The sequence below is a fragment of the Gorilla gorilla genome, chromosome 10 (assembly GCF_029281585.2).
Source record: "Gorilla gorilla gorilla isolate KB3781 chromosome 10, NHGRI_mGorGor1-v2.1_pri, whole genome shotgun sequence".
NCBI classification, from domain to species: domain Eukaryota; kingdom Metazoa; phylum Chordata; class Mammalia; order Primates; family Hominidae; genus Gorilla; species Gorilla gorilla.
In genome coordinates this window covers 51,257,863-51,285,356 of record NC_073234.2, presented here as the reverse complement: position 1 = coordinate 51,285,356, position 27,494 = coordinate 51,257,863, and the positions used below count along the sequence as shown (strand labels likewise).

The following is a 27,494-nucleotide window of genomic DNA, read 5'->3' as shown; positions in this document are numbered from 1 at the left end:
AGCAAGAGGCAGGAGCATCGATCCGAAGGAGACAGCGCGGGGAGGGGGACGCTAGGGGCAGACACCCTCCCTCCTGCGCGCACACACGCGCGCGCGCACACACACCACACACAGAGTCACACACACAAGCTATAGGGCCTCGCAGGCAGGGAGACGGCTCCGGGACTGGAGAGAGGCAGCGCCGCCGAAAGCGGCCGCGAGGAGGGGCGAGGAGGCGCGGGGAGCCCTGGGTCCCGCTCCCGGGTCCGGGGCCCCGCGCGCACACCGGCCCAGAGACAGCCTCGCAGACACTCGTAGGCGCGCACGCGCACCCTCTCCCCTCCCCCTCCCCTCCCCCTCCCCTCCCGCCGCCTCCCGGCCGGACGATGGATCCCTGCAGATCCCAGGGCTGAGAGCACCGCGCACCGCGCCGAGCCCGGGCAGACCGAGCCGAGGCGAGCGAGCCAGCGAGCCAGCGCGCGCGGGCGGGCGGACAGATCGGAGCCGAGCGGGGCCGGGCGGGCCGCTCCCTGCAGGGCTCTGCGCGGCGTGCCGCGGCGGCCGCGGGCTCCGGCCCCGGGCCATGAGCCCCTCCGCGACTCGGCGCTGAGCCCGCGACCGGTCCAGCGCCCCAGGACCCGCCGTCGGCTGCCGGCTTGCCGAAGCCCCCTCAGGTGGGTTTCCGATACCCCTGCCTTTGGCCGCGAGGCTCCTCGGTACCCCGAAGCCGGGACTCTCCTCCCTCTGGATTTCCCTTGCTGCTGGGGCGGCTCGGTGGCTGGGGAGGGGGGCGGGGGCCGAGCTGGGGATCTGACTGCGACGAGAAGCTGGACTGGGGGGGGGGGGCTGCGTCCGGGGCGGGGACAGCTCGCTGTCATAGGGAACCGCGCCCCCCCTCCATACATCCACCTCGGGCAGCCCGCCACCCCCCACTCCCAACATACACACAGCCTGCGCTTATATGAGAACTGGAGACACCCGCAGGTGAGGACTCAGGCTGGGCCCCTCCCTAGATGTAGCCGCCTCCCTGGGGGTTTTCTGGCCCCAGTTTAGCCCTTAGGACCACAGCCCCGTCCAGGGAATACCCATGACCAGGACAGGAGCTCCTTACTCCGGGGTCAGCCCATCTGGGTGAGTTTTCATCTCCAGGATGGGGTGGATATTCTTGTCCCAGAGTGACCCCACATCTGGAGGGAACTCCTGCGCCTGCCTATGGGTGCATCAGGACTTCCCCCTCAACCTCGGATGACTATATCTGGGGTCTCCCCGGGCCTGGGAAGCTTCTCTGGGGAGCATTCTCTTGGCCTGACCTGACCCCCTGTGCCTCTGTATTTGGAGGAACCCTGGATGTGTCCCTTGGTCAGCCACCTCTGGGCTTGCAAAGCAGGGAAGTCTTCTGCCCGAGGAGTGGTGACCTCTGGAGATGAGGATTCTGGATGGGCACATGTGGAGGGGCTCCATGTGTACTTTCATCCCAGGACAATGATAGACTGTCCCTCCCTCCTCCCCCAGGATCCCCTTGACAAGGATGGAACTGAAGGCCGAGGAGGAGGAGGTGGGTGGCGTCCAGCCGGTGAGCATCCAGGCCTTCGCCAGCAGCTCCACGCTGCACGGCCTGGCCCACATCTTCTCCTACGAGCGGCTGTCTCTGAAGCGGGCACTGTGGGCCCTGTGCTTCCTGGGCTCGCTGGCTGTGCTGCTGTGTGTGTGCACGGAGCGTGTGCAGTACTACTTCCACTACCACCATGTCACCAAGCTCGACGAGGTGGCTGCCTCTCAGCTTACCTTCCCTGCTGTCACGCTGTGCAACCTCAACGAGTTCCGCTTTAGCCAAGTCTCCAAGAATGACCTGTATCATGCTGGGGAGCTGCTGGCCCTGCTCAACAACAGGTGGGTGGCTCCCACCCTCCCTCAGCCCTGCTCCTGTTGCTTGAGTTCCAGTCAGGATGTCTGCCTCCCTGACCCACCATAGAGCCCAGCCAACCCTGCCCTTTAACCCACCCCCACCCCCAAACCTGCCACTCACAGCAGAGGAGTTAGGGTGCTGCTGAGCACCCAGTTAAGGGCACCCAGCCTCCGATCCCAGCATAGTCCAGAACAGCTCTACCCCCACCCAGCCTGAGGTATGAGACATTGTCACTCTCTCTGGAGTGAGCTTTACCCTCATTCTGGCCACTCTGTCTTGACCTTCTCATCAGTTGGGGGATGGGGACAGAACATCTTTAAAGGGTAGAAACTACAGTATAAAAGCCACAGCCCCTGCCTTGTCTCTCTGCCCACCTTATCCATGCTTCCTCTCACCCGTGTGCTGGGATGCCCTGCCCCTGGGCAGCCACTACAGTTCCTCCTGTCATTTCAGACCCATGTGGTAGAGCCTCTGCATGCCCAGCTCTCCTTCCTTGCCTACACCTGGGACTGATCCCCAGGGCTGGAGGCTGCCCCCGTCACCCAAGTTGGGTGCGGGACACTGATGGCTGTACTGACCCGTGTGTCACTCACCCCCGGACCCCAGGTATGAGATACCAGACACACAGATGGCAGATGAAAAGCAGCTGGAGATACTGCAGGACAAAGCCAACTTCCGCAGCTTCAAACCCAAACCCTTCAACATGCGTGAGTTCTACGACCGAGCTGGGCACGACATTCGAGACATGCTGCTCTCCTGCCACTTCCGGGGGGAGGTCTGCAGCGCTGAAGACTTCAAGGTGGTGAGTCCCCTCGTGTGGGGTGTGAGTCAGCCTGGCCCACAGAGGAGGAGGAGGAGACAAGGAGCAGGCTGGGCCTCTCCGGGTGCTTGCTACTCTGGGAGAGGAAGTTGTATGTCCTGGGGTTTGCTTCTAGTAGAAGGGGAGTTTGTTCAGCATAGGGGCACATTTGCACTCACTGCATGAGCACCTGAGCCTCAGCCTTGCAGCCATGATGGCAGGAAAGAGAGCCTACAGTGCACAACACACACATATATGCACACACGCGCGTGGTCTGGCATAGCCACAAACCCACCAAGCTTACCTTCTAGGCCACAGGTGTCAGAGCTGAGCAGACAGGTGGGTAAGCTACAGCCTTGTTACTTGTAGTGAGGTCCAGGACCATCAATTGGGAGCTTGAAAGAAATGCAGGACTTTGCCACCCCACTACCCAAACCTGCTGAACCAGAATCTCCATCTAATAAGATCCTCAGGTGACTGGAGTATACACTAAAGTTTGAGAAGCACCGTGAAGCACAAGTAAGGGAAACCTCTTAAATAGCCAGACAGTAACTCCCTGTGTGCCATCCGCACCCCATACATAGACACATACACTGTTTGGTTAGGTTCCCTGCTTGCCGGCAAGAGCCACAGAGCCAGGGTCTGAGGAAAGGAAGGCCATCGGGACACCCAGTCATGGCTGCCCTGGAGGCTTCCTTTGCATCTTAAAATGGAGATGCCCCACAGATGTGGCTGCCTCAGGCCAGCACCTCAGGGAGGGCATAGGGAAACTGATTTTGGCATCTGATGTGCTGGGCAACCCTGGGCAAGTCACACAGATTCCTGAGGGTTAAGACCTGGACCCGGATGGCAAAGAGACCAGAGGCTCCGGAGCCATGCAGGAACAATAACACCAAATGAATGGACAATGCTTGTAACTCTTTCAAATGCTTTCTAGGCTCCCCTCAATCCCCTTGATACATAATCACATTACCTCTATTTTACAAATGCACGAAACTGAGACACAGGCAGAATGATTTACCCAAGCTCACACAGTTAGTGACAGGTGACAGGTTCAGGATTAGAACTCATGTCTTGTTAAGCTGAAAATGTCCTTTACTCTTTTAATTAATATTGTGGACCCTGGGGTTATTGTGTCCACTTCAAATTCTTGCCAGTCTTTTCCAGGACCCTTTGCTCTCCATGCCTACTCAGCTCTTGGATTCTCTCCCTTCTTCCTGCCTATTTTCTCCCCGCTTGCTTGCTTCCTCCTGCAGTATGGGAATATGAACTGTATTTGTGCAGAAAGGATGGCGCCATAGTCATGCTTAGTGTTTCTTGCTGTGCAAGACTTCCCAATCTCCTTAAGCCTTGCTCTGCAGACCAGTTTCATTGGCCTTTGTCAATCCTGCTGGACAAAGTTCATATGACTGCACTCTTTGCTGAGCCAAGCTGATGGGGAGCTTAGCCGAGATGCAAGAACCACTTCCTTCCCTCTCTTACTGCTTCATAACAGGAGAGTCCTGGATTCCCCAGAGCTTGAGACCAGAGGGTTTGCAGTCTCACAAGTGATGCTCCCAAGAGTAATAGGACTGTAGGTGAAGGTGGAAGCAAAAGCCAGAGCCCCCTCCCTCCAACACACCCAACACACAAGCAGGAGGGACCCGTGAGAAAGATGGAGAAAACGTATTTGTTTGAGTGGTTTGTAGTGTTGGATGAGGGAGGGAAGTGCTTGGCTCAATCTGAGGAGGTGCTAAGATATAAATTTGGGCACAGTTAGTCCATAGAAAGTATTCAGTTGAGGCTCCATCTGTCCATCATGTCCAGAAAGATTCCAAGTGGTGATGCTAAGATAACATTTGGTTGATGGTAATGGAGACGCTGAGATGTGATTGGTCCATGCTGTCTGAGGGGACCATTCTAAGTAGTCAGATGGAGATGTGATTGGCTCACAAAGTTCTGGAGCAGTCTGAATTATTCCTCTTACTCAGGGGTAGAGACACACAGGCTAGCACCCTGCAGCCCCAGCTGTGCCCCTTCTTGCTTCTGGGTTGTCAGGGAAGACCAGGTTTTTGCTGTTTTGCAGCCCATGTCAAAGACCTGACCCTGAATTTTGCTGGACTCAAACCTCTCACTCCTCCCTCTGCTCTCTTCAGTTGATTTCATTGCCAGCCCCTCTCCATGTCAAGAGCTCTACCCATAGGGATGTTCCCACACAGATGGGCGTCTGGCTGGAGTCCATGTCTGACACCTCCCCGGTGGAGAAGGGCCTGGCAGGCTCTCTCCTCCAGCTCCCCAGTCCTAAGGGCTCCCACACTCCTTGCCTGATGCTCCATGCTCTCCCTTCTCTCCTCAGTCTCGTGATTAACATCCTTGCCATTCTCTGCTAGGCCCAGAGGTGTGTTGGGAGTGTGTCTCTAGCCCTGGGCAGATGTAGCACTGACAGGAAACACCTGTCTATAGGGTCGATCTAAGGGAGACCATCTTGGCATCTTCTGCAGCCTTCAGAGCAGAGGTTCTTCACTGAGGAAAGAAGGTAGTCAGGGAAGAGAGGCTTTGTGGTTAGGGCTTTGGTTGCTCTTTCAGTAGCTCAGGAAGAAGCTGCTGGGCCCCATCCAACAGGATTGCTGTGGGATACCACCCCCCACTGTCCAAGACCTTGCTCAATGCTTTTGCAAAGTATAGTGTGCGGGGGCACGTGTGGACTCTTCTGTAGATTTCTAGGGGCAACCCTCATCTCAACAATAAGAACCCTGTTTCTCAAGGCTGGTTGGGGGAGGCATAAGAAGACAATTCAGGGAGGCTACTCTGGTCACTCAAAGACCCCAGCTCCCCTGATGAGGATCTGCAGTAACAGGCATTTCTCCAGATGTGCTCCTGGATCTAGCTCAACCCCAGGGAATAGTTGGTGGTCACAAAGCATTTGGCCAGGGTCCATCCCCCAGGTGTGGCTGAGTCAGCTTGGGAGGGTGGGGGTGAATATGGGGAGCCTGAGCTGAATCTGGGAGAGACTGGTTTGGAAATCCTTCGGGACTGAAGAGGGAGAAGGGCAGGGCGGGGAGTATCCCCACAGCAACCTGGCTGGGAAGGTCTCAATAGCTGCCTCCTGAGCAACCACAGTGACCCAACCACAAGGCCCCCTCTTCCCGGCCACCTCCTTTTCTTCCTGGTAGGGTGTGTTGTTGCCAAGACAACAGGGTCCGTGGCTCCTCTCTCCTGTTCCACCTTGAGGCCAGCCAGGCCAAGGCAGGGCAGGGGTTCCATGGAGGGGGGCTGGAGTGCAGCTGTCTGCTGGGTCTGGGTGGGGGCCAGAGAAGTGAGCACAGTCGCAGCTGGTGCCAGCCTCCAGCTGTACCTTATCTGTCCCTGGCAGTGGGAGCAGCTGATGTGGCCAGAATGCTGAGCAGCAGCAAGGGGAGGGGGCTGGCAGATGGTCACCCAGTCTGCCCTATGCCACCCCCTCCTCTGCTGAGACCTAGACCCTTTGCCTAGCGGAGAGAGAAGCAGGAATTCATTTCTGGGGCCTGGAAGAGAAGGAAGAGGAGGGCAGAGTGGAAATGCTGGGGTGGGCATGTGGTGTGACTCATAATCTCTCTCAGGAGGGTGAAATTGGGGGACAGGAATCCCTGGGAGGGGTCCACAGGAGTCCTTCTCAGGACCCTGGATTGGAGACCAGAATCTCCCAGGGAAGAGGTGGAGTGAATGGGGATGAGCACAGAAGCCTCCCCTGCAATCCACTGCTAGGTTCTGAAGGGGCCCGGGCATCCCCTGGAGCACCTAGGGAAGTAAGATGCTGCAATGAGAGGTGGCTATGGGCGCCTGATCCTGGGACCCAAAGTGGGGAGAGAGAAGTCATCTTAAAGCAGGAGAGCCAGGGATGGCAGTGCCCAGCAAGAGCCAGGACTAGCATGGAGTTTATTCATCCCTAGGGCTCACCCCTCATCCCCACACCCCATGCTGCCCCATAGAAGCTCAGACCAGAAGTCGCTTGGGAGGGCCTGACCTTACTACTGGGGTCTGCACCCTCCAGCTAGGCAGGGAGTGGAGGGGCTGCTGAAGGGAAAGGCTGCCCAGACTGCCATGCAGAGAGGGGAAGGGGAATCTTGGGCAGCCCCACCCAGAGGCCTGGTGGTCTTCAGGGGTGGGAAGGGGGAACATGCACAGATTGCAGAGGGATAGAAGAGGCCGACCTGGAGACAGTAACTTTAGAGGAGGGGTTCATGGGGTTCATGAACTTTGGGGGGAAGGGTTCCTGCCCTAGGGGTTCATGGCTACCACCTCCTGCCTTATCCTTCTCATCTGTCCCTCTCTCCCAGGAAGTGCCTAAACTGAACACAGGTGGGTGGAGAGAGGAGACGGGAGCAGAGCCCATTGCAGTTGCAGGAATCCAGTGGGTGGTCCCTGGGTTGGGGTCTCAGATGTCTCCTTTTGCCTCTCTCTCAGACACAGATACACACAAACATCCTTCAGGTAGCCCAATTTCCTCTCTCACCTCTTCCCCTTCTCCCCAGACCCCAGCCATTTCTGACTCCATCCCTCTCTCAGACAGCTATCAGCTAAGAACTACTCTAAGCTAACTGACCTGGGGGCTGTTGGCTAAAGTAATAGGGAATTCAGTAACTAAGTGCCTCTGGGGGCCAAGCCTGGAAGTGGCGGGCTGGGGAGGAGCACCTCTAAGTCTTGGGACTTTGTCACTGCCCAGCTGGTGGAGAACTCCTGGATATGGCCACTGCATGCCCAGTGTGTCCTGGAGGCAGAAGGGTAGGCCCACAGAGAGGCTTGGAATGTTCTGCTGTGGATGGAGGTTGCTTCTGAGTGTGTTTCAGTTTTGTGGAAAGTAATTTCAATTCTCTGGGGATAGCGAGGGAGACAGAATATTCAGAATGAGAAGCTGGGATTAGGGGAGCGTTAAGCTCCACTGGATTCATTCCCATAGCAGACAGTGCCACTTCCATGTGCCAGGTCCTGCGCTGGGGCAGTTAAGTGCAGCACGGAAGGTTCAGGGCTGAGAGCCATGGGGGTGGTACTAAAGGGGGCCCAGTGGGGTGGGCTTCAGAACAAGGGGGAACATGCTGGGGATGAGCAGACTCTCAACATCCAGGGGGAGTCCTCCCAATCTCCCCAGCCAAACTCAGCCTCTCGGAAAATGCCAGGTTCATAGAATATGTTGGTGTCTCCCCAGCTAACTAAATCAACCAGCCAATTCTCTCTGGCCATTCTTCCGCCTTGGCCAACCCCTGCCCACCCCCACCCCCAAGCTCTCCCTCACTTGTATGTTTGGGGTGGCCAATGCAGAAGCCTCTACCTTCTGACCTATAACGTCCCAGTCAGGACCCTTAGGTGTGCATTCTGGGAGGCAAAGCTGGAAGGAGACAGCGAGAATGAGAAGGGGTGCCTAGCTGGGTGGAGGATAGGACTGGGCATTAGGGCTCCTGGTCTCTATTTTGGGCAAAGTTCCACCTGGCCCCACTTCTTAGCTTCTAAGCCCAATCTCCTGTAAGGAGGTTGTAAAATTATTCTTTATTGAGGGGCAGCCCTTCCTCTGGGACTCTTTGGCCAAGCCCATGCTGCCCCATGTGTAATGGATGTGCAGCGCCAACCTACCTGGACACAGGAATTGGACATCTTCCTCATAGAATATTTAAAAATGATCATGAAGCTGCTGTGTATTCACCTTAAAGGGAAGTTCCCTTAAGGAACTGTAAGGACAGACACTGCCACCCCAGGCTCTCCAAGGCCACTCTCCAGGGAGAGGGAGGGTCAATTGTGATCTTTCTGAGATCCCATGAGTTCTTGGATAGAAAATGCTTTCCCACCCTTCTGCATGCCCTCTGTGTGGCTGACAGTTCTGGGGGCCCAGGAGGTTGGGCTGTGCAGCTTAGTGCCATGTGTCTCTAGTTGGTGTCACACCAGCATGCCAGGCTGAGAACATCCCTGGGGGTGAGACTGCGGCAGTGGCCTTGGCCATGGACAGCAGCCATCTCAGACTTCCTCACAACACCCTCATCACATATGCGCCCCGAGCATGCAAGCACACATGTGCACCTCTGTGTGTGTCTGCGGGGGAGTGTGAATGTAGAGTGTGAAGTGGAAGCATGTGGAGGTGTATGGGGGCCCATGCAGCTTGGCGTGTGTGGCTGTGGGAGAAAGCTTCTGTGTAGGCAAACCTCTGGTTGCATGCAGAGCACATACTAGCAAAATTAATCATCTCTTTCAGTTGTGCTTTGCAATTTACAAATTCCCTTTACTTTAGCTCACGTGATCTTCATAATTCTTGTAGGAATGAAATTATTAACATCTTCATTGGAAAGATGGGAAAACTGAGGCTCAGAGGAGTTGTGTGACTTGCCTGAGGTCACACAGCTGGGAAATGACAGAGTGGGACCCTGACTTCAGATCTTCTAAGTCCGGATTCTTTGTGTGTGGCTGTAGGAGTGTGTATGGAGGAGGGTGCTCTGTTGAGAAGCAGTGTGGAGAGGCAGGAAGGGCAAGAAAGGGTATAGAGAAGAGACCCTAGGAATCCCGTTCCCAAGTTGAGTAGGCCTAGTTTTTTGATGCTTTTGTCTTTTCATTGCATCATCAGGCCAAGTGCCAATCTTAGGTGAACCCACCACTGGCTTTCCCCAGGGTCACACCAGGGCAGTCAGGACCTCCCTGAGGAAGTCACATACCAGGGCAGCTTAGTATCACATTGTGTTCATGCTCAACATCCTTAAATGGGCGTGCAGTGCTGCCTGGCAACCCCACTGTGTTTTCCTGGTCAACTTGCTCTCTCTGATGACTACTTCGAACTTCTCCACTCTTCTCAGTCACCCTTCCTAGCTCCTCTCTCACCCTCAGCGGATGACCTTGGCTACCACTTACTTCACTGAGAAAATAGAAGCCTCAGACAAGATCTTGTCCTTCTTCTGGGTACCAAGCCCTAGAAGGGAACATTCATCTTATCTAGGATAAAGTCTCAACCTAGAATTTTCATCTTATTCCCTCTGCCTTTTTAAGATCTTTCTCCTGCTAATTCTGTCTCTCCCTGCTCTACAGTTGGTCGCTCTTTCTCAAGTGAAACCCCATTGACAATGAAACATGCTGAAGATGCTCTTGTCTTAAAATACATAGCTGTAACGACAGCTAACATATATTGAGAACTTGCTATGTATCGGTCTTTGTGCTAAGATAAAAACTAAAACATATGTGTCTCTCAACTCCACAGCACCTGCCAGCTCCTATAGTATCTCTCTGCTTCCCTTTACAAAGTTCCTAAAAGTGATATGTTTATTTCACTGTTTCTATTTTCTCATCTCTAACTCACTTTCTGATCCACTCCAGGCTGCCTTCTTCCCCCATCATCACCATTCCTCCTAAATGGTTCTAGCTAAGGCCAGTGGTCACCTTCATGTTGCCGAATCCAGCAAATATTTTTTTTATTATTCTTGATCTCTCAATAGCATTTAAAATAGTTGCCCACCAACTCTTCTGTTGTTGTTTTTTTTTTTTTTTTTTTTTTTTGAGACGGAGTTTTGCTCTTGTTGCTCAGGCTGGAGTGCAGTGGCACCATCTCAGCTCACTGCAACCTCCGCCTCCTGGGTTCAAGCAATTCTCCTGCCTCAGCCTCCTGAGTAGCTGGATTACAGATGCGTGCCACCATGCGCAGCTATTTTTTTTTTTTTTTTTTTTTGTATTTTTCGTAGAGACGGGTTTTCTCCATGTTGGTCAGGCTGGTCTCGAGCTCCCGACCTCAGGTGATCCGCCTGTCTCAGCCTCCCAGAGTGCTGGGATTACAGGCGTGAGCCACTGCGCCCAGCCCCCACCACCTCTTTTTTGAACTATTCGCTTTCCTGACAATCATACTCTCTTTGTTTTCCTCCTATGTCTACCCACTCCTCTGTCTCTTTGCCAGTTCATTTTCTTCTACTTGGCCATTTAGTGTCATCACTACTCAAGGCTCAGTCTCAAGCTTTAATCTTCTTTTAACTCATAAGAGTACAATGCACCAGCTTGAAAAATTTTTACACTGGTATGTCTTACAGTGTAGTATTTTGCATATTACATTGGTATAAAACATTTCCAGTATCCCAGAAAGTTCCTTCAGGCTGTTTCCTAGTCAATGCTACCCCATAAGAGTTAACCACTATTCTATCAGTATAGATCAATTTCCCTCATTCTTGAACTTCTTGGAGTATATGTATCCTCCATACAGTGTATACTCTTTTGTGTCTGTTTGTTTTGTTTTGTTTTGCTTGTGATTATGTCTGTGAGATTTAGCCATGTTGTTGTGTGTGGGAGTGGTTAGTTCTTTTTTGATGCTGTGTAGTATCTCATTATATGAATATGCCACAATTGATCCATTCTACTGATGCTAGACATTTGGGTTGTTACTAGTTTTTGGCTCTTATCTATAAAGCTACTATGAACATTTTTGTTCATGTTTTTTGGTTGATATATGCACCCATTTCTCCTGGGCACATGACTAGCTATGGAGCTATGGTTAAGTCATAGGGTATGATTCTGTTTAGCTTTAGTGGATACTGCCAAATCAGACCTTTTTTTCTATCTTTTTTTTAAACTTTATATTCTATTCTTGGGCAGTCTCATCTTCACTCATCACTTCAATTACCATCTACACACTGACAACTGCCAAATTTATGTCTCAGCCCAGCTCTCTCCTCTTAGCATCAGCTCCAGTCGCCAATTTTCCCACTTAACGTCTCTACTTGGATGTCCCTAAGACTCCTCAAAACCTGCATGTGCAAAACCAAAGTCATCATCTTACCTCCCAAACTAGTTCTTTACCTGTGTGCCTGATCTAGTGAGCCACCCACTGTTCACCCCGTCATGCAAACCAGAAATCATCCCTGACACTCCATCTCCCTCACCTGCCTTGACAGGATCTGCCAATTTTGCCTCATAAACATCTCCACTCTACCCCCTGTTCCGGGCCATCCCACCACTGCATGTCTCTTTGGGCCATGGCAATGGCTCCTCGACAGGCCTTCCAGCAGCCCTTCTATATCCTTCACTCTGCAGCCAGAGTGGTCTTTTCAAATCAAAGCTCTGATCACTTGAACGCCTTCCATGGGGAGTCTTTCATTGTCCCTCAGCCAGAATCCTCACCGTGGCCTTTAAGGCCCTGAGTGACCTGGGTCCTCCCTGCCTTTACCCACCTCTCCAGCCACACTTGCCCCTTCTCATCTCTCTCCTTCCAGGCCTTTGCATACACTCTGTTCTCTCTCTGGAATATCCTCCCTCCTCCACAGGGGTAAGCGCTAGTGCACACGTGCACACACACAAATATATACACACACACACACCATTACCTAATTACTCCTCTTTATTTATTTTTTGTTTTATTTATTTATTTATTATTTTATTTATTTTTTTGAGACAGATTCTCATTCTATTGCTTGGGCTGGAGTGCAGTGGTGCAATCTTAGCTCACTGCAACTTCCACATCCTTGGTTCAAGCAAGTCTCATGCCTCAGCCTCCCAAGTAGCTGAGATTACAGTCATGTGTCACCATGCCTGGCTAATTTTTGTATTTTTAGTAGATAAGGGGTTTCACCATGGTGGCCAGGCTGGTCTTGAACTCCTGGCCTCAAGTGATCCGCCCACCTCAGCCTCCCAAAGTGCTGGGATTACAGGCATAAGCCACCGCGCCCAGCCTCCTCTTTATTCTTTAGACTGTAATTCAAACATCATTTCCTCAGAGAAAGCTTCCTTAATTCCCCAGTCTGGGGCAAGTCCCTCTGTCATTCACTCTGATAGAGCCATATTTTTTTTTCATAGCACTTATGGTTTGCAATTAGATATTTGTTTTTTTCATTTTTGAATTGAGGTCTGTCTTCCCTGTTCGACAGTAAGCTCCATGAGGGCAGGTCCATGATGTGTTCTCCACTGTGCCAATGAGTAAATGAAAGAATGAAGAAGCAAGGGATTTGGAGACAGATGACCTCATTCCAGGCTCCAGCCCACTTCTTGCTCTCCCTAAGACTTGAATAGGCTGGTGTGGCTCAGTTTTCTCACTTGTCAGATGGGAATGAAGTTACTCAAACCTGCTTATTTCACTGGGTTGTGTGAGGATCCCATGAGATAACAATTGAAAACCATGAAGCATTACACAGACATGAGGGGTGGCTGGAATGAAGAAAGGAATATAGAAAAAGTCAGAAACCACTCAGCACACACTGCTAAAGAGAAGGTCTGGGTAGGGGGTGCTGTATGCTTGGACAGAGGGTTCAGGACTGAGTGCAGCTCTGTGTGTGTGTGTGCTTGGGCACCTCTCCAGGGGCCCTCTGTGTATGCCCTTTGACACTTTCCTCATCCCCCAATTACTTGAACAAGATGAAGATGGGAAAGAATGTTAGAAGAATAAGCATTTGTTTGAACAAGCATACAGGCGATGGAGGAGAGAGGACGTGCAGTTGGGTGTGTGTGTGTGTGTGTGTGTTGGGGTGTGTGCGTGTTGGGGTGTGTGTGTGTTGGGGTGTGTGTGTGTGTGTTGGGGTGTGTGTGTCGCCCCACACCAGGGCTGCGTGTCTGTGTGGTAGTGTGCAAGTGTGCAGTGTGGTCTTGGTTGCTGTGGGGGAAGAGGTATTCAGTTGCACCCAACTTACTGTCCTTTGGCACTGTCAGTGCGTGCACACCCTTGCCTTTGCTGGGGCTCCCAAGCTGGAAGCTCCCGCTGCTTTAGCTGCTTCCTTCTGGAAATCAATCTACTTCCCCTTCCAAAACATCTGAAGGAGGGGGACAGTGCCCTCTAGTGGGAACGCATGGGCAGCTGCAGCTTCCTCTGCCCAAGCCTCAGCCCCACTCCACCCAAGTCTGGAAGTCCTCTCTGAAGCACTTCCTGGGGAATGCAAAGGAGGAGGCCCCTACCCTCTGAGAGCTCAAGATCTGGCAGGCAGGAAAAAGATACACACAGGACAGGACACACGGGTTCATTCAGGAGAAGCCTGAGGATAGCAGCTGAAGGTGGGGGAGTCTCTCCTCATTTCTGCAATGACTTATCTCTGGTTGCCCTGGGTGTTCCTGGCCTTCCTTGCTTCCTGTTCCTGCACATGATCTCTTGGTCCTGCTCTTTTGCTCTCGGTCATTACTCATAGCTGTAGGGCCTTGAGCAGAACTGGACCCTTTAGTCTATTCCCTGGGTGGGCACTAACAGCGCCCTGTGGAGTCGGGAGGATTCTTGGAGGAGGTAACATGTGAGTAGGGTCTTGAAAAATGAGTAGGAATTCTCCAGATGGAGTCCAGGGAAGGCACAGGACTGTGGATGAGCCTCGTGTGTCTGGGGACGGGTGGTGGTGGCTGGATGCTGGCCTGAGGTGGAGGGTACATTGCTTTCAGCTTTTTTTTTTTTTTTTTTTTTTTTGAGACGGAGTCTTGCTCTGTCCCCCAGGCTGGAGTGCAGTGGCTCAGTCTCAGCTCACTGCAAGCTCCGCCTCCTGGGTTCACACCATTCTCCTGCCTCAGCCTCCCGAGTAGCTGGGACCACAGGCACCTGCCACCACGCCCGGCTAAATTTTTTTGGGTTTTTTTTTTTTGTATTTTTAGTAGAGACAGGGTTTCACTGTGTTAGCCAGGATGGTCTCGATCTCCTGACCTCTTGATCTGCCCACCTCGACCTCCCAAAGTGCTGGGATTACAGGCGTGAGCCACCGCGCCCGGCTGATTTCAGCTTTGTGGGGCTACAAGAGAGGACTAAATTTTGCCAGGAGGCAGTGGGGAGTGAGAGAAGGTCTTTACTTTTTTGAGATGGAGCCTTGTTCTGTCGCCCAGGCTGGAGTGCAGTGGTGTGATCTCGGCTCACTGCAACCTCCACCTCCCGGGTTCAAGCGATTCTTCTGCCTCAACCTCCCAAGCAGCTGGAACTACAGGCGCGTGCCACCATGCCTGGCTAGAGAAGGTCTTTAAGCAGAAGAATGGTCAGAGTCACACAACTCGAACTAAAGGTGGGGAGAAACTGCAGGGAGGCAGGGAGACCAGTTGAGAGGCTGTTGTTTAGGCAAAAGAGGAGGGCAGTGGCAGAAAGAGGAGGACAGTGGCTGTTGTTTAGGCCAGTCTGAGGGCAGTGGCAGAAGGATGGAGAGGGGCGAGAGCTCAAGACTCTGCTTCTGAGGGCTCTTTGTCCCTGGCAGCAAAGCTGAGGCCAAAGGTTCCACATCACTCAGTTCTGCTAGAACCTGACACCCTGCCTCACATCCCCAACACACTCTAGGGTCTCTGCAAATGGAGAAGGGAAGATGGTGGGAGCAGGGAGGGAGAAGAGAGGAGGAGGAAGGGGAACATGGCCTGGGGCTAGGGGATGCTTAAGGAATGGGGAGGCCCAAGCAGACCCACCTAGCCCCGGTCTAGCCCCACTGCTCCTCCTCTGGCCCTGCAGAGAAAGCGTTAATCTGCTATACCTCCCTCCCCGCTTCCCCTCCTCCCCTCAGGTCACCTTCTTGGCCCTGGAGACTTGGCTGGTGGCTCAAGTTCCTCAACCAGTGGCCCTGAGTAATCAGAACACACAGAGGGGCCAGGGGCCTGGGGGCAGGGAATGGTAAATTAGCGGTAGGGGAGCCTCAGAGACTGAGGCCGGGAGTCTGCAAGGCTGAGGGTTTTGGTGGGAACCCCAAGTTGGTTCCCAATACTCTCTACCTGACCCACGTCCCCCTGCCCCACCCCCAGCACTGATCTCAATTTCTTCCACCCACCAGAGAATTCCTCGAACAAACTAAACTGTTCGGGGGGCGGGGGGCAAGCCAAAAGGGGTAGTGGTGATCTGCCAGGAAGCTTTCCCACTGCAGGAGACAGGGTCCCTCCCCCTAGTGCCGGGAACTGGTCAGAAATGAGTCTGTGGTCAGTGAGAGACTGCTGCTAATGGAACCTGGGCTGGCCCACAAGCCACAGGAGGGGTAGGGGAGAGGAAAGGAACCAAAATACATCTCAGCATAGGGGGGTAGGACGAGGGCTGGTAATGCTGTCCTGAAATAGAGCTGGGGCCAGGGAGGGAGGGGAAGAGAAACAGGGTCGGGGACTGGAATTGGAGGTCTGAGAGAGTACCTGGTGGTGGGGCACAGAGGGGCTCAGGTATCCCAGAGGAATAACTGGACGAGGGAGAATAAGGGAGAGGACCCAGAATTGGGATGGGGACACTCAGGGATATGCTGAGGAACAGATTGGAGGATGACAGAGAGCATGAGTGTGTGTTGTGTGTGTCCTGGGCGGGGTGGGGACTGTGGTCACTGTGATCATCATGGCAGTGGGCGCAAAGGATGGTGCTAGGTCCCGTCTCACCTGGGAGGGGTGGGTTCCAGGAATCCCAGCCCTAGGCTTTTCCAGGGTTTCCACTCTGTCCTAAACCCTCTCTGTGCTGCCGGAGCTGGTGACAGGAAAGGGGCTCCAGCCCCCTGTTCTCCATCAGCCTCCCTTTCCCACTGCCATCAATTATTCATCAGCCCAGACACCCGCCCTTCCTGGCAGGGCAGGCTGGTCCTCCTCCCATGCCCCGCCCCAGCCACACTGCCACAGAGGCCCTGGTGAGGAAGGACGGCCAGCCGTGCTGAGATACCTGGCTGACGGGCTGGGTGGCTGGCTCTGCCGGACTCTGCCTGGAGTCACATCGCCTTCCCCTCTGGCACTTTCCCCCTTCCTCCTGCAAACCCCTGGCACCAGGAAGCCCCTGGAGAAAATGCCCATCCAGATCTTCTGCTCCATGTCATTCTCCTCTGGAGAGGAAGCCCCAGGGCCCTTGGGAGATATTTGGGGTCCCCACCACCATCAGCAGCAGCAGGACATCTCAGAATCGGAAGAGGAGGAAGAAGAGAAGGAAAAGGAGGCAGTGAGGAAGGAGGCCAGTGAGGGGCATTCGCCCATGGACTTGGTGGCCTTTGCCAACAGCTGCACCCTCCATGGCACCAACCACATTTTTGTGGAGGGGGGTCCAGGGCCAAGGCAGGTGCTGTGGGCGGTGGCCTTTGTCCTGGCACTGGGTGCCTTCCTGTGCCAGGTAGGGGACCGCGTTGCTTATTACCTCAGCTACCCACACGTGACCCTTCTAAACGAAGTGGCCACCACGGAGCTGGCCTTCCCGGCAGTCACCCTCTGCAACACTAATGCTGTGCGGCTGTCCCAGCTCAGCTACCCTGACTTGCTTTATTTGGCCCCCATGCTGGGACTGGATGAAAGTGATGACCCCGGGGTGCCCCTCGCTCCACCGGGCCCTGAGGCCTTCTCTGGGGAGCCCTTTAACCTGCACCGCTTCTACAATCGCTCCTGCCACCGGCTGGAGGACATGCTGCTCTATTGCTCCTACCAAGGGGGACCCTGCGGCCCTCACAACTTCTCAGTGGTGAGTGGAGCCCCATGCCTGCCACAGTACCCCAAGAGTGTCTGCCATGGCTCTCCCTGACTGTCACCTCCTGGGGTTGGGGCTGGGGCTGGGGCTGATGACTGTGCTGCCCCTTACCTCATCTGGCTGACACAGGCCAGAGCTCACCCAGGAGTCCGGGGCCTGGAGCTGGGTTGGTATTCCCAGGTCCACACCAGTGCTGCTTTTCCTGTTAGAATCTTGAAACACGTCTGTCTTAGTTGGTATTTTGCTGCTGCCTCCCAACACGTCCTCCAACTTTACCTGCCCTTCTCAAGACTTCCTCATGGTCCAGCAGGGCCCGGGACCTTGCTCCATCTGTGAGGTCAACCTTTGATCTGTTGGTGGACGCCAGTGCCTGGCCAGTTGTTCACTGTTTTGACTAGCACCCATGGACTGAAGCTGGGGTGGGTGCTGCCTGGTCTCTGGTGGTACAAGAGAAGGGAGTGAAAGGGAGACAGTAGAGGGGTGGGGATATCCCCCAACCCCACCCCACCATGGCCCTTGTCAGCATCTCCTGCAGCAGGGACTTCAGTGCATCTTCACTTGGTCTTCCTGTGCCCTCCTATGGACGCCCCACCCCCACCAGCTCTGTGTGTGTGTGTGTGTGTGTGTGTGTGTGTGTGTGTGTGTGTGTGTGTGTGTGTGTGTGTCTGAGGGTAAATAACAGGTCTCTAAATCATATCCCTCTCCCCAGCTTTAAGTGGCCAGGGACCCTCTTCCTAGGGGAAGCTCTCACTGGGAACTGTCCTTCTGCTTGGCCCCCCACCCAGGGGTCCAGGGCTTTCCCTGCTGGGGGGCCACCTGGTACCCCACTGTCTCTCCTAAGTTCATCTTCCAGGTCTGTCTGGCCTGACTGCTCTCCTGCCCCACCAGCTCCCAGATGCCAGGCCTTCCCTGCCCCACACACCCATCCCTCAGTCCTCCACCCCCTCCCTAGCGTAGGGGCAGGGGGTGTCATCATACCCGTGCATCATGGGATGACTGCAGGCATACAGGGGCCTGGGGGTTTGGGCCACTGGGCCTCAGAGAGGCCAGGAGCCATAGGAATGTGTCTACCTCTGGGCCTGAGAGTAGAGCAGACAGTTCTCACCCAGGCCCACCAGGTGGCAGCAGCAATCCACTGTACAGCAGCCCAGTCCTCTGAACCGGCACAAGACAGGGCTGCTAGCCGGCCTCAGACACCTCTAATCCCATACAACTCCGGATGGAGTGTAGGCATGGGCATATGTCCGGCCTGGAGCCTGTGGCTGGGTGCCGCAAGACCTGGTCATGGGGCTGGGGACTAGGAGCCCTTGGAGTTCTCTCTTTGCCTCATCTCTGGACCTCACCCACAAAGTGGGGAGAGCAGTATGTCTCCTTTTCTGGAGGTCAATGGAGGAGGCTGTTCTACGAAGGGAGAAGGGGGCAAAGACCGTATTCCCTAGTAACCTACTGCCATTGCTGCTCCAGTCTGGCCTGAAACTCTTTTGTCTCTCACCTGCTCTGGGCTGTATTGACTCACCTTATGACCTGTTTTGTGGACTTTGTCACCATCCAGCAGTAGTAAAAGCACAGCCACCCCAACTTGGGGACATTCAAGGAGGCTGTGGGGAAAAGGCCAAGAATAACTGGTTTACTTTTCTCTTTGCAGCTTTTTAATTAGCACTGTGACCAGGGCTGCACGGGGGCATGGAGTGGGGAGAAGACTGGGGAGACAGCCCCTGGGGCTGAGATATCTTCTGAGGCCCTCCTAGTTTTGCAAAAGCATTAACGCACACACCATGCCCTGGGGGCTCAGTCCCAAGTGCTGGAAGAAGAGGTGCTGGTGCTTGGTTGAGTGTGGTCCTTGGCATGGCAACTGGGTCTACTTTCAGGTTCTGCTGATAATGGGATAATGGAATAATGATGGACCCAAGGGGCTAGGGGCTGAATGAAACCAAAAAACTGAGTTTGGCTGGGCACGGTGGCTCATGCCTGTAATCCCAACACTTTGGGAGGCTGAGGCAGGCGGATCACCTGAGGTCAGGAGTTTGAGACCAGCCTGGCCAACAGGGTGAAACCCTGTCTCTACTAAAAATACAAAAATTAGCCGGGTGTGATGTTGTGCACTTGTAATCCCAGCTACTTGGGAGGCTGAGGCAGGAGAATCACTTGAACCCAGGAGGCGGAAGTTGCGGTGAGCTGAGATCGCACCACTGCACTCCAGCCTGGGCAACAGTGCAAGACTCCATCTCAAAAAAAAAAACCAAACAGAAAAAAAAAAAAAACTGAGTTTGGGTCTTGGGGAAAGCAGAATTTCAGATTCCCAGAGTGAAATCTAGGAGAAGAGAATATATGTCTTGGAGGGCCTCACGAGCTTGGGCCTGAGGAAAGTGTCCCAAGGAGGGGCCGTGTTAGGATCCTGGTGATGAAAATGTATATGTCAGGGTCCTGGCGGGAAAAAGACAGCTACTTGATGATTTAATTGAAGACTTCAACAAAGGGACTGCTGACAGAGCTGGGGGCAGGGTTAAGGAAACCAATAAGGGGGACTGAGGCAGCGAGCAGTACTAGGAAATCGTTATCACTTCTAGGCTGAAGAAGCACAAAAGAAGACAGTGCTCTGTAGGGAGCCCTGGCAGGATCTGTAATCATGGAGGGCCTAAGCCACTACTAGAGCTACAGAGGGGCGAGGGCTGGGGAAGGATTCATACCCCAATCTTTCCTCCTGCCTTCTGAGCCATTACCAATACCTCCCAACTGTCAACCCCAACTAGAAGCCCATGCAGGTGGCAAAGGAGCTCAGGCGATGCACCCTACCAGGAACAGTTTTCCAGGGCACACAGAGGGCAAGAAAGGGCGAGAAACAGGTGGGAGAGGGGAGCAAATGGAGAATGGGCTGCACGGGAGGAACCATTCCCAAAGGGTGTTGAGATTCCAACAGCTGGGGTGGCTAGGAACAGCCCTTGGTGAGTAGAGGGTGCTGGCAGGACTCTTAGGCTCTCCACTCTGCCCTCGCCAGGTCTTCACACGCTATGGAAAGTGCTACACGTTCAACTCGGGCCGAGATGGGCGGCCGCGGCTGAAGACCATGAAGGGTGGGACGGGCAATGGGCTGGAAATCATGCTGGACATCCAGCAGGACGAGTACCTGCCTGTGTGGGGGGAGACTGGTACGTCACCCACTTCAGGGGCCCCTCTGCATGGCTCTAGGCCCCAGCCTCTGCCAGGGGATTCCTGGGCTTCACTGTGACACCTGGGCAGGGTCCGGGCTTTCCCCTCTCCCCCAGCATCTCACCATCTCTATCACTGACTCTACCTGACTTCCACACTCACATCTCTCTGGCTCCCACTTCCTGGTTCAGTTACTCTCCAAGGTAACCAGCCATCCTCTTCCATCAGCGCCGCCGCCACTCTATAAATAACTCCCTCTCTTCTCGGGCTGCCTGCCTGTCTGGTCTCGGGGGGCCTTGGGGCAGAGAGAGATGGGGGAAAAGGGAAAAAGGGAGTGGGAGAAATGGAGAGCATCTGAAACAGTGACACTCTGGGAGAAAGTATTTGAAACATCAAGATGCAGAGCAGAAGCCAGGTAAGAAAAGAAGTGTGTAGGATGCAGGGGTCATCGGAGCAGCTCAGAGCTGGTAAACCCAGAAGGAGGCTAGGGGGTGGGCTAGGACCCTATAGACTTCCCCCACCCCAGCCCCAATGCACCCTATGCTTATTTCCAGGAGAGGTAGGATGCCCCCAGGTCTAAGGGGTGTTAGGGAGTCAGGAGCCCTCTCAACCCACACACTCCTCATTCCCCTAGACGAGACGTCCTTCGAAGCAGGCATCAAAGTGCAGATCCATAGTCAGGATGAACCTCCTTTCATCGACCAGCTGGGCTTTGGCGTGGCCCCAGGCTTCCAGACCTTTGTGGCCTGCCAGGAGCAGCGGGTGAGAGGGCCATGGGAGGCTGGTCCTGGGGTGGGGTATTGAGGGGTCCAGATGGAGTGGTGGGCAATCAGTAATGGGAAGGACAGGTGAGCAAGGACCTGGGTGGTAATCTGGCTAGTCAGAAGCATGAGTGATCGAATGAACAAGAATGCTCTGTAAACTCTGAGACCTTTGGAGGCTGCAGAGGGAGAGGGGAGCAGAACTCCAGAGATCTGAATCTTGTCAGAGGAGTCCATCAGGCTGATTTGGGGAGAAGTCCCCGCACTCCCCCAGCTCCCCGGCTCTCCCAGCAGCTCATCTACCTGCCCCCGCCCTGGGGCACCTGCAAAGCTGTTACCATGGACTCGGATTTGGATTTCTTCGACTCCTACAGCATCACTGCCTGCCGCATCGACTGTGAGACGCGCTACCTGGTGGAGAACTGCAACTGCCGCATGGTGCACATGCCAGGTCAGGCCTGGGGCTCCGAGCATACTCCTGGGGTCCCTGGGCCTTTGCTGCCCTTCACTAGCTCCCCATCCATATCAATCTCCCAACCCCAGTTCCAGCCCACCCCATCCCACACCCACCTGGCTCATGTCTCTCTGACCTCAGTTCCCGCCTGCACCCCCAGGGATGGGTGGGAAGGGTCTAGAAGGTATGGACCTGGAGTGGGTCACTTCTGGGGCAGCATGGGGGCCTGCCAGTCCTCCCTTCCCATCTTCTCCCAGCTTACACCTTCTAGGCCTTTGGTACTACCACCATCACCAGACCCCTTGAATCCCCATCCTGCATCATTGTCTTTTCTCCTCTGTAGGGGATGCCCCATACTGTACTCCAGAGCAGTACAAGGAGTGTGCAGATCCTGCTCTGGGTGAGCGCCCCTGGCCTGGGGCAGTCTGGGGGAGGGAAAAGGTGCTGCCAGCCACGTGCGCAGGAGTTTCAGGTCACGCTCCCAGAAGCCTCACATAACTCCTGGACTGGGCTGCAACCTCTCTTGTGTCTGACATTAAAGCTGAGAATGGTCAGTCATGGTGGCTTACACCTGTAATCCCAGCACTTTGGGAGGCTGAGGTGGGCAAATTGCTTGAGCCCAGGAGTTCGAGACCAGCCTGGTTTCATGGTGAAACCCTGACTCTATGAAAAATTAAAAAAAAATTATGTGGGCATGGTGGCATGTGCCTCTAGTCCCAGCTACTCTGGAGGCTGAGGTGGGAGAATTCCTTGAACCGGGGAGGTGAGGTTGCAGTGAGCCGAGAGTGCACCACTGCACTCCAGCCTGGGTGACAGAGCAAGACCCTGTCTGAAAATAATAATAATAATCAATAAAGTTGAGAATAGCATCTTCAGAGGCCCCTATGAAAAATGAACAGAGGTCACCTGGGAATGGCCTTCATCTTCTTTCATCAGCCCCTCAGCTGGTTGACCCTGGAGGGTCCTGAGGAAGTGAGATATAAGAGTAAGAAATATCCATGGGGAGGCTTGGTGAGAATTAGCACACGGTGGACACAGCTGTGAGGGGGCAGCTGGGGTTCTCCTCACTCTCCTAGTTCTCTCCATCTACATCATTGGTTCAGTGGCCTGCAGGGTTCAGCAGGTAAAGTCCTCAAACATGCCTCAGGCTGGATGGTGAGGTAGGATGTTGGCAGAGTTTAGCATCCAGGCAGGGTGAAGGGCAGGTCACGGAAAGAGAAAGGGGCCCAGAGTTTCTCTGGGCAGAGCTAGGATGTGCATGTGGGAAGGTGCTGGCAGAAGGGCACCACTCAACTGGGACCTCTCACCTGGCTGAGTGCAGACTTCCTGGTGGAGAAGGACCAGGAGTACTGCGTGTGTGAAATGCCTTGCAACCTGACCCGCTATGGCAAGGAGCTGTCCATGGTCAAGATCCCCAGCAAAGCCTCAGCCAAGTACCTGGCCAAGAAGTTCAACAAATCTGAGCAATACATAGGGTAAGGGCTCTGGCTGGGTAGAGCAAGGCCCTTGGGTTGGGACTGTGGAATGGATGAGTGGGGTTTGATGGGGGCGGGGGCTGGCAGGCAGGGGGAAGTTGACATAACACGGGGAAGGTCCAAAAGGCAAGCAAAGAGTCTAGGGTGGGTATGCAGGGAAGATCAAGCCAGAATAAGCAGGGAAGCACCCCTTTCTCCTCCCTCTTCATCCTCATTGTTGTAACCGGAGTCACTTTATACTTGATGCATACTGCATGTGGTACAGAACATTTTTTCATATATGCCATCTCATTTAATCCTAAAAGGCAGGTATCTCCATCAGCATCTCATTTTATGGATATGGAAACTGAGATTCAGAGAGGCTGCCTTGCCAAGGTCACCTGGTTAGTAAGAGATAGAGATATGACTTGAACCTAGGTCTCCTCCCCCAATCCCTGTGCAGGGAGAACATCCTGGTGCTGGACATTTTCTTTGAAGTCCTCAACTATGAGACCATTGAACAGAAGAAGGCCTATGAGATTGCAGGGCTCCTGGGTGAGCTGCTGATGACAACTGTCCCCTTCTCATGCCATGGGCATGGCGTGGCTCCCTATCATCCAAAAGCAGGGTGCTCACTTCTGTCCCATGAGGGTCCTCCACCCCAGAGGCCCTTCCCCAAACCCTGTTGTCTTGGTAAGTGGTGAGGGAAGGGAACTGAGCCTTCTCTTAGGGCAAAGTGGAAAAGAGAAAAGACAGGCCCGTGGGCATGAGGGAGGGGTAGGCATGGAAGTGGAGACTATTTCATATGCCCCTAAACTAAGAGGATTGTGGTATTTTGTAAACGATTATTTTTCTTGAAAAACACCTGCTCGTTTTAGAAAGGTAGAAAAACGCAGAAAAGCATAGAGAAGAAAACAAAAATTCCACCTGAATCTGGCTTTGCGATCCTTCTGTGCGAAGGCTACCAATCCCTTTGATAATACAACTTGCCTGCCCCAGTCCCAGTAAACCCTGCTGCCCCCACGATGTCCTGACCCCACTGACCCCCCTGGCCCCTGCCCCCGCAGGTGACATCGGGGGCCAGATGGGGCTGTTCATCGGGGCCAGCATCCTCACGGTGCTGGAGCTCTTTGACTACGCCTACGAGGTAAGCGGGGGCGAGGCCCGGCGCGGGGCCACGTGGGGGCGGGGTCCAGCCCGCCCACCTGCCCCGTCCCCGTCCTAGGTCATTAAGCACAAGCTGTGCCGACGAGGAAAATGCCAGAAGGAGGCCAAAAGGAGCAGTGCGGACAAGGGCGTGGCCCTCAGCCTGGACGACGTCAAAAGACACGTGAGGGAGCGAGCGAGGGCGCCCTCCAGCCCGCCTGTGCCTCCACCGCCCCAGGAACCCCTGTCCACCCCCGCCCACCCGCCTCTGCCACCACCTTCTCTCCTTTGCCTCCCGAATGCCCCAGCACTACCTGAAGCCCTTCCGAGGGATAACCCGTCCCTGTCCTGTCCCCTTCCCCCAGAACCCGTGCGAGAGCCTCCGGGGCCACCCTGCCGGGATGACATACGCTGCCAACATCCTACCTCACCATCCGGCCCGAGGCACGTTCGAGGACTTTACCTGCTGAGCCCCGCAGGCCGCTGAACCAAAGGCCTAGATGGGGAGGACTAGGAGAGCGAGGGGGCCCCCAGCTGCCTCCTCACATCTGCCCTGGGGACTCCCCACACTCCGGGGCAGATCTTTCCTCTTGTCTGTGGTAAGGAAGGAGTCTTGACCATAGAGTCCTCTCTCTGCCTCTATCCCATTCTTTTTACATTTAACAAAACTAATCTAAAAAAGAACTAAAAAGGGAGAACGGGGCAAGGGACCTCAGGCTGCCCCTCTCTCCTCCATGCTGCCTCCCCTAGCTCCCAGCCTGAATTCTGTCTATCTAGCTGTCTGCCATCTGAGTGTCCATCTACATTCTGCTGCCACCAGTCACCAAAGGCCCTTCCCAGTGAGGGGTGGAAGGGATCTCTGGGGTCTGGAATTTGGCCCCAAACCAGAGAATGTACCTTAAGGGGGAGGGCTAGTGTGGGGGAGGGAGGCTTCCCCAGCCTTAAGAGACCCTCTCAGCCCAGTGACTGTCCCCAAACCCAAGTCTCCTGGCAGGAACTAAAACCTCAGCCCCACTCTCTCACACCATGTGGAATCTCGTGGGGGTCGGGGATCCCCTTAAGAAGTGGTAATGGGGACAAGATGCGGCCCTGGTGCTGTAGGCTACATCCTGATACCTATAAGTTCACCCCCACCCCACAGCTGCTGGAGAGAAATCCCAAGAGGCAGCCCTTCCTCACCATCCCATTAAAGACCTGGCTGGTTAGCGTCCAGCTCAGGGAGAAGGGCGCTAGTGCCTAACCTCACTGGTCCCTCTCCCAGAGGCCCTTGTAGAGGGCCACGTCCATAAATTTTCTTATGGAACTCTCCCACATTCTCTTCCCCAACTTCATTTGCTTCTCTCAACAACCTCATCTGCATTTTCTATTTCTATATGATACAGACTCTATATTGCTATATCTGTGTATATACTTTCCCAGCCCTATCTGTCTCCACCCCATCCCCTCTTGTCTCTGAGAACCATTCTCCCACCCCAAGTTCCACCTTCTATGTTTCTACTCCCTCCCTGGTCTCTGAATGCCTTCGCCTGTATAAAGAGTTGGACTCTCTCCCCTGGTGTCTGTACTGTGTACACACATCCCTCTGAGAAGCACAAGGAGACGACACGCGCATTGTAACCTTTGCACTGTCTCAGTGGCGACAAAGGAAGCTGTGAATCACAAGCTCTGCCTCTTTCTGGCCTCACCCTCTCCCCCAACCCGGGCACCCTCGGCCCTCCCTGCAGCCTTAACATTCTCTTCCCCTGCTCCTCCTATCCCATTGCCCTTTGCCCAGCTGACAGTGGCATCCCCAGGGAAGGGGTTGCTGTAGAGATAGCCCCCACCTAGGGGATGGAGGTCTACCCTGGACACTAAGCCAAGTGTGTCAGAGACAGAAGGGAGCTGGGGATTGGCGACTCCTGAAGTTGGGGCAGTGGGATGCTGACAGGCAGAAGCTGAGGTCCTCAGTCAGTGGCCTTTCCTCCTTCTGGGTGCCCAGCCCCCTTTCCTCACCTGATACCCAAGCCCACCACTTTTATTTTCTGGTGAGGTGGGTTTGGGAGGAAAGAGAGGCCTAGAGGAGGAGTTGAAAGCTCTGCTGTTGTCCCACCCTATCTTAATGAGAGACAAGTGAGGTGGAGGGCCTGCCGCCCCTCCCTCCACCAGACACTCCTTCCAGGCCTGAGCCCCAACCCCTCTTCAGGCCTTCCTTCCCTAGCTGTGTCTTGGTCTTCAATCCCAGAACAGGACCTGTGAGCAGCTGCATTGGCCTGGAGCTGGAGAGTAAGGCTATAGGATCTTTGGAATCTCTTGGTTCCTAAGAGTTTCCTCAGAGATCATACCTCCCCAGAGGGAAGCAGGAATGGGGCCAAAAAGTGTGCATTGGATAGGGGAACAGCAGGCAGGGCTCTGGGTGACGCATGCCTCTGGTCTAATAAACTGGGTTTCAACCATCTCCTCTTCAGTGTTGTTCTCTTATTTGAAAAAGTATTTAGATATTCTCACTAAGTGCCTAAAGCTGAGCTTGGTTTGGGGCCAATTAGGGGATGAGTAAGGAGAAGGTTTGAGTAGGGACACTGTGGTCCCCCTGGGATGGGACAGGCTGACCATTATATCAGGAATAGTTTGAACCACTGGGCAGGGAAAGAGGGAGAAGTCAAAGGCAACAGAGTTCCAAAACAGAATCCCCAATACAAAGGATGCTTTAGAGAGAGAGAGCAGAGTCAAAATTCAAGATAAACTGGAACTTATCATAAAATCTGGAAGCAGGCTGGCACGGTGGCTCATGCCCATAATCCCAACACTTTGGGAAGCTGAGACAGGTGGATCACTTGAGGCCAGGAGTTTGAGACCAGCCTATGCAACATAGTGAAACCCCCATCCCTATTTTTTTTTCTTTTTTGAGATGGAGTCTCGCTCTGTCGCCCAGGCTGGAGTGCAGTGGCGCGATCTCGGCTCACTGCAAGCTCCGCCTCCCGGGTTCACACCATTCCCCTGCCTCAGCCTCCCGAGTAGCTGGGACTACAGGCGCCTGCCACCACGCCTGGCTAATTTTTTTGTGTTTTTAGTAGAGACGGGGTTTCACCGTGTTAGCCAGGATGGTCTCGATCTCCTGACCTCATGATCCACCCGCCTGGGCCTCCCAAGTGCTGGGATTACAGGCATGAGCCACCGTGCCCAGCCCCCCATCCCTATTTTTTAATATTAAAAAAAAAAATCTGAGGCCAGGCACAATGGCTCACACCTGTAATCCCAGCATTTTGGGAGGCTGAGGAGCACAGATCACTTGAGCTCAGGAGTTCGAGACCAACCTGGGCAACATGGCGAAACCCCATCCCTACCAAAAATACAAAACAGCCTGGCATGGTGGTGCATGCCTGTGGTCCCAGCTACTTGGGAGGCTGAGGTGGGAGGATCACTTGAGCCTGGGAGGCGGAGGTTGCAGTGAGCTGAGATGGTGCCACTGCACTCCAGCTTGGGCGAGAGAGAGACAGACCTCATCTCAAAAAAAATAAAAAATAAAAAATAATAATCCGGAAGCAGGTTAGGTCAGAGAGAAAG

At 54.2% G+C, this 27,494-nt stretch overlaps 1 protein-coding gene across 4 annotated transcripts; it reads left to right on the top strand.

The window, feature by feature from the left end:
- The first annotated feature begins 331 nt into the window (after positions 1-331).
- ASIC1 (acid sensing ion channel subunit 1) lies at positions 332-26,386 on the top strand. 4 transcript variants are annotated; one of them, XM_055357263.2, is made up of 13 exons: positions 334-653; positions 1,492-1,869; positions 2,492-2,687; positions 19,743-19,835; positions 19,988-20,138; positions 20,774-20,901; positions 21,195-21,351; positions 21,698-21,754; positions 22,676-22,829; positions 23,272-23,363; positions 23,876-23,955; positions 24,034-24,138; positions 24,320-26,386. In XM_055357263.2, exons 2-13 carry the CDS (start codon positions 1,508-1,510, stop codon positions 24,422-24,424), a joined length of 1,680 nt encoding a protein of 559 aa, XP_055213238.1. In that variant the 5' UTR covers positions 334-653; positions 1,492-1,507; the 3' UTR covers positions 24,425-26,386. The 4 variants fall into 4 exon arrangements, with proteins under 4 accessions (XP_030856921.1, XP_055213237.1, XP_055213238.1 ...); XM_031001061.3 differs by lacking the exon at positions 19,743-19,835 and having other exon boundaries at positions 332-653; XM_055357262.2 differs by lacking the exon at positions 19,743-19,835 and having other exon boundaries at positions 332-653; positions 23,272-23,501.
- The last annotated feature ends 1,108 nt before the right edge of the window (positions 26,387-27,494 follow it).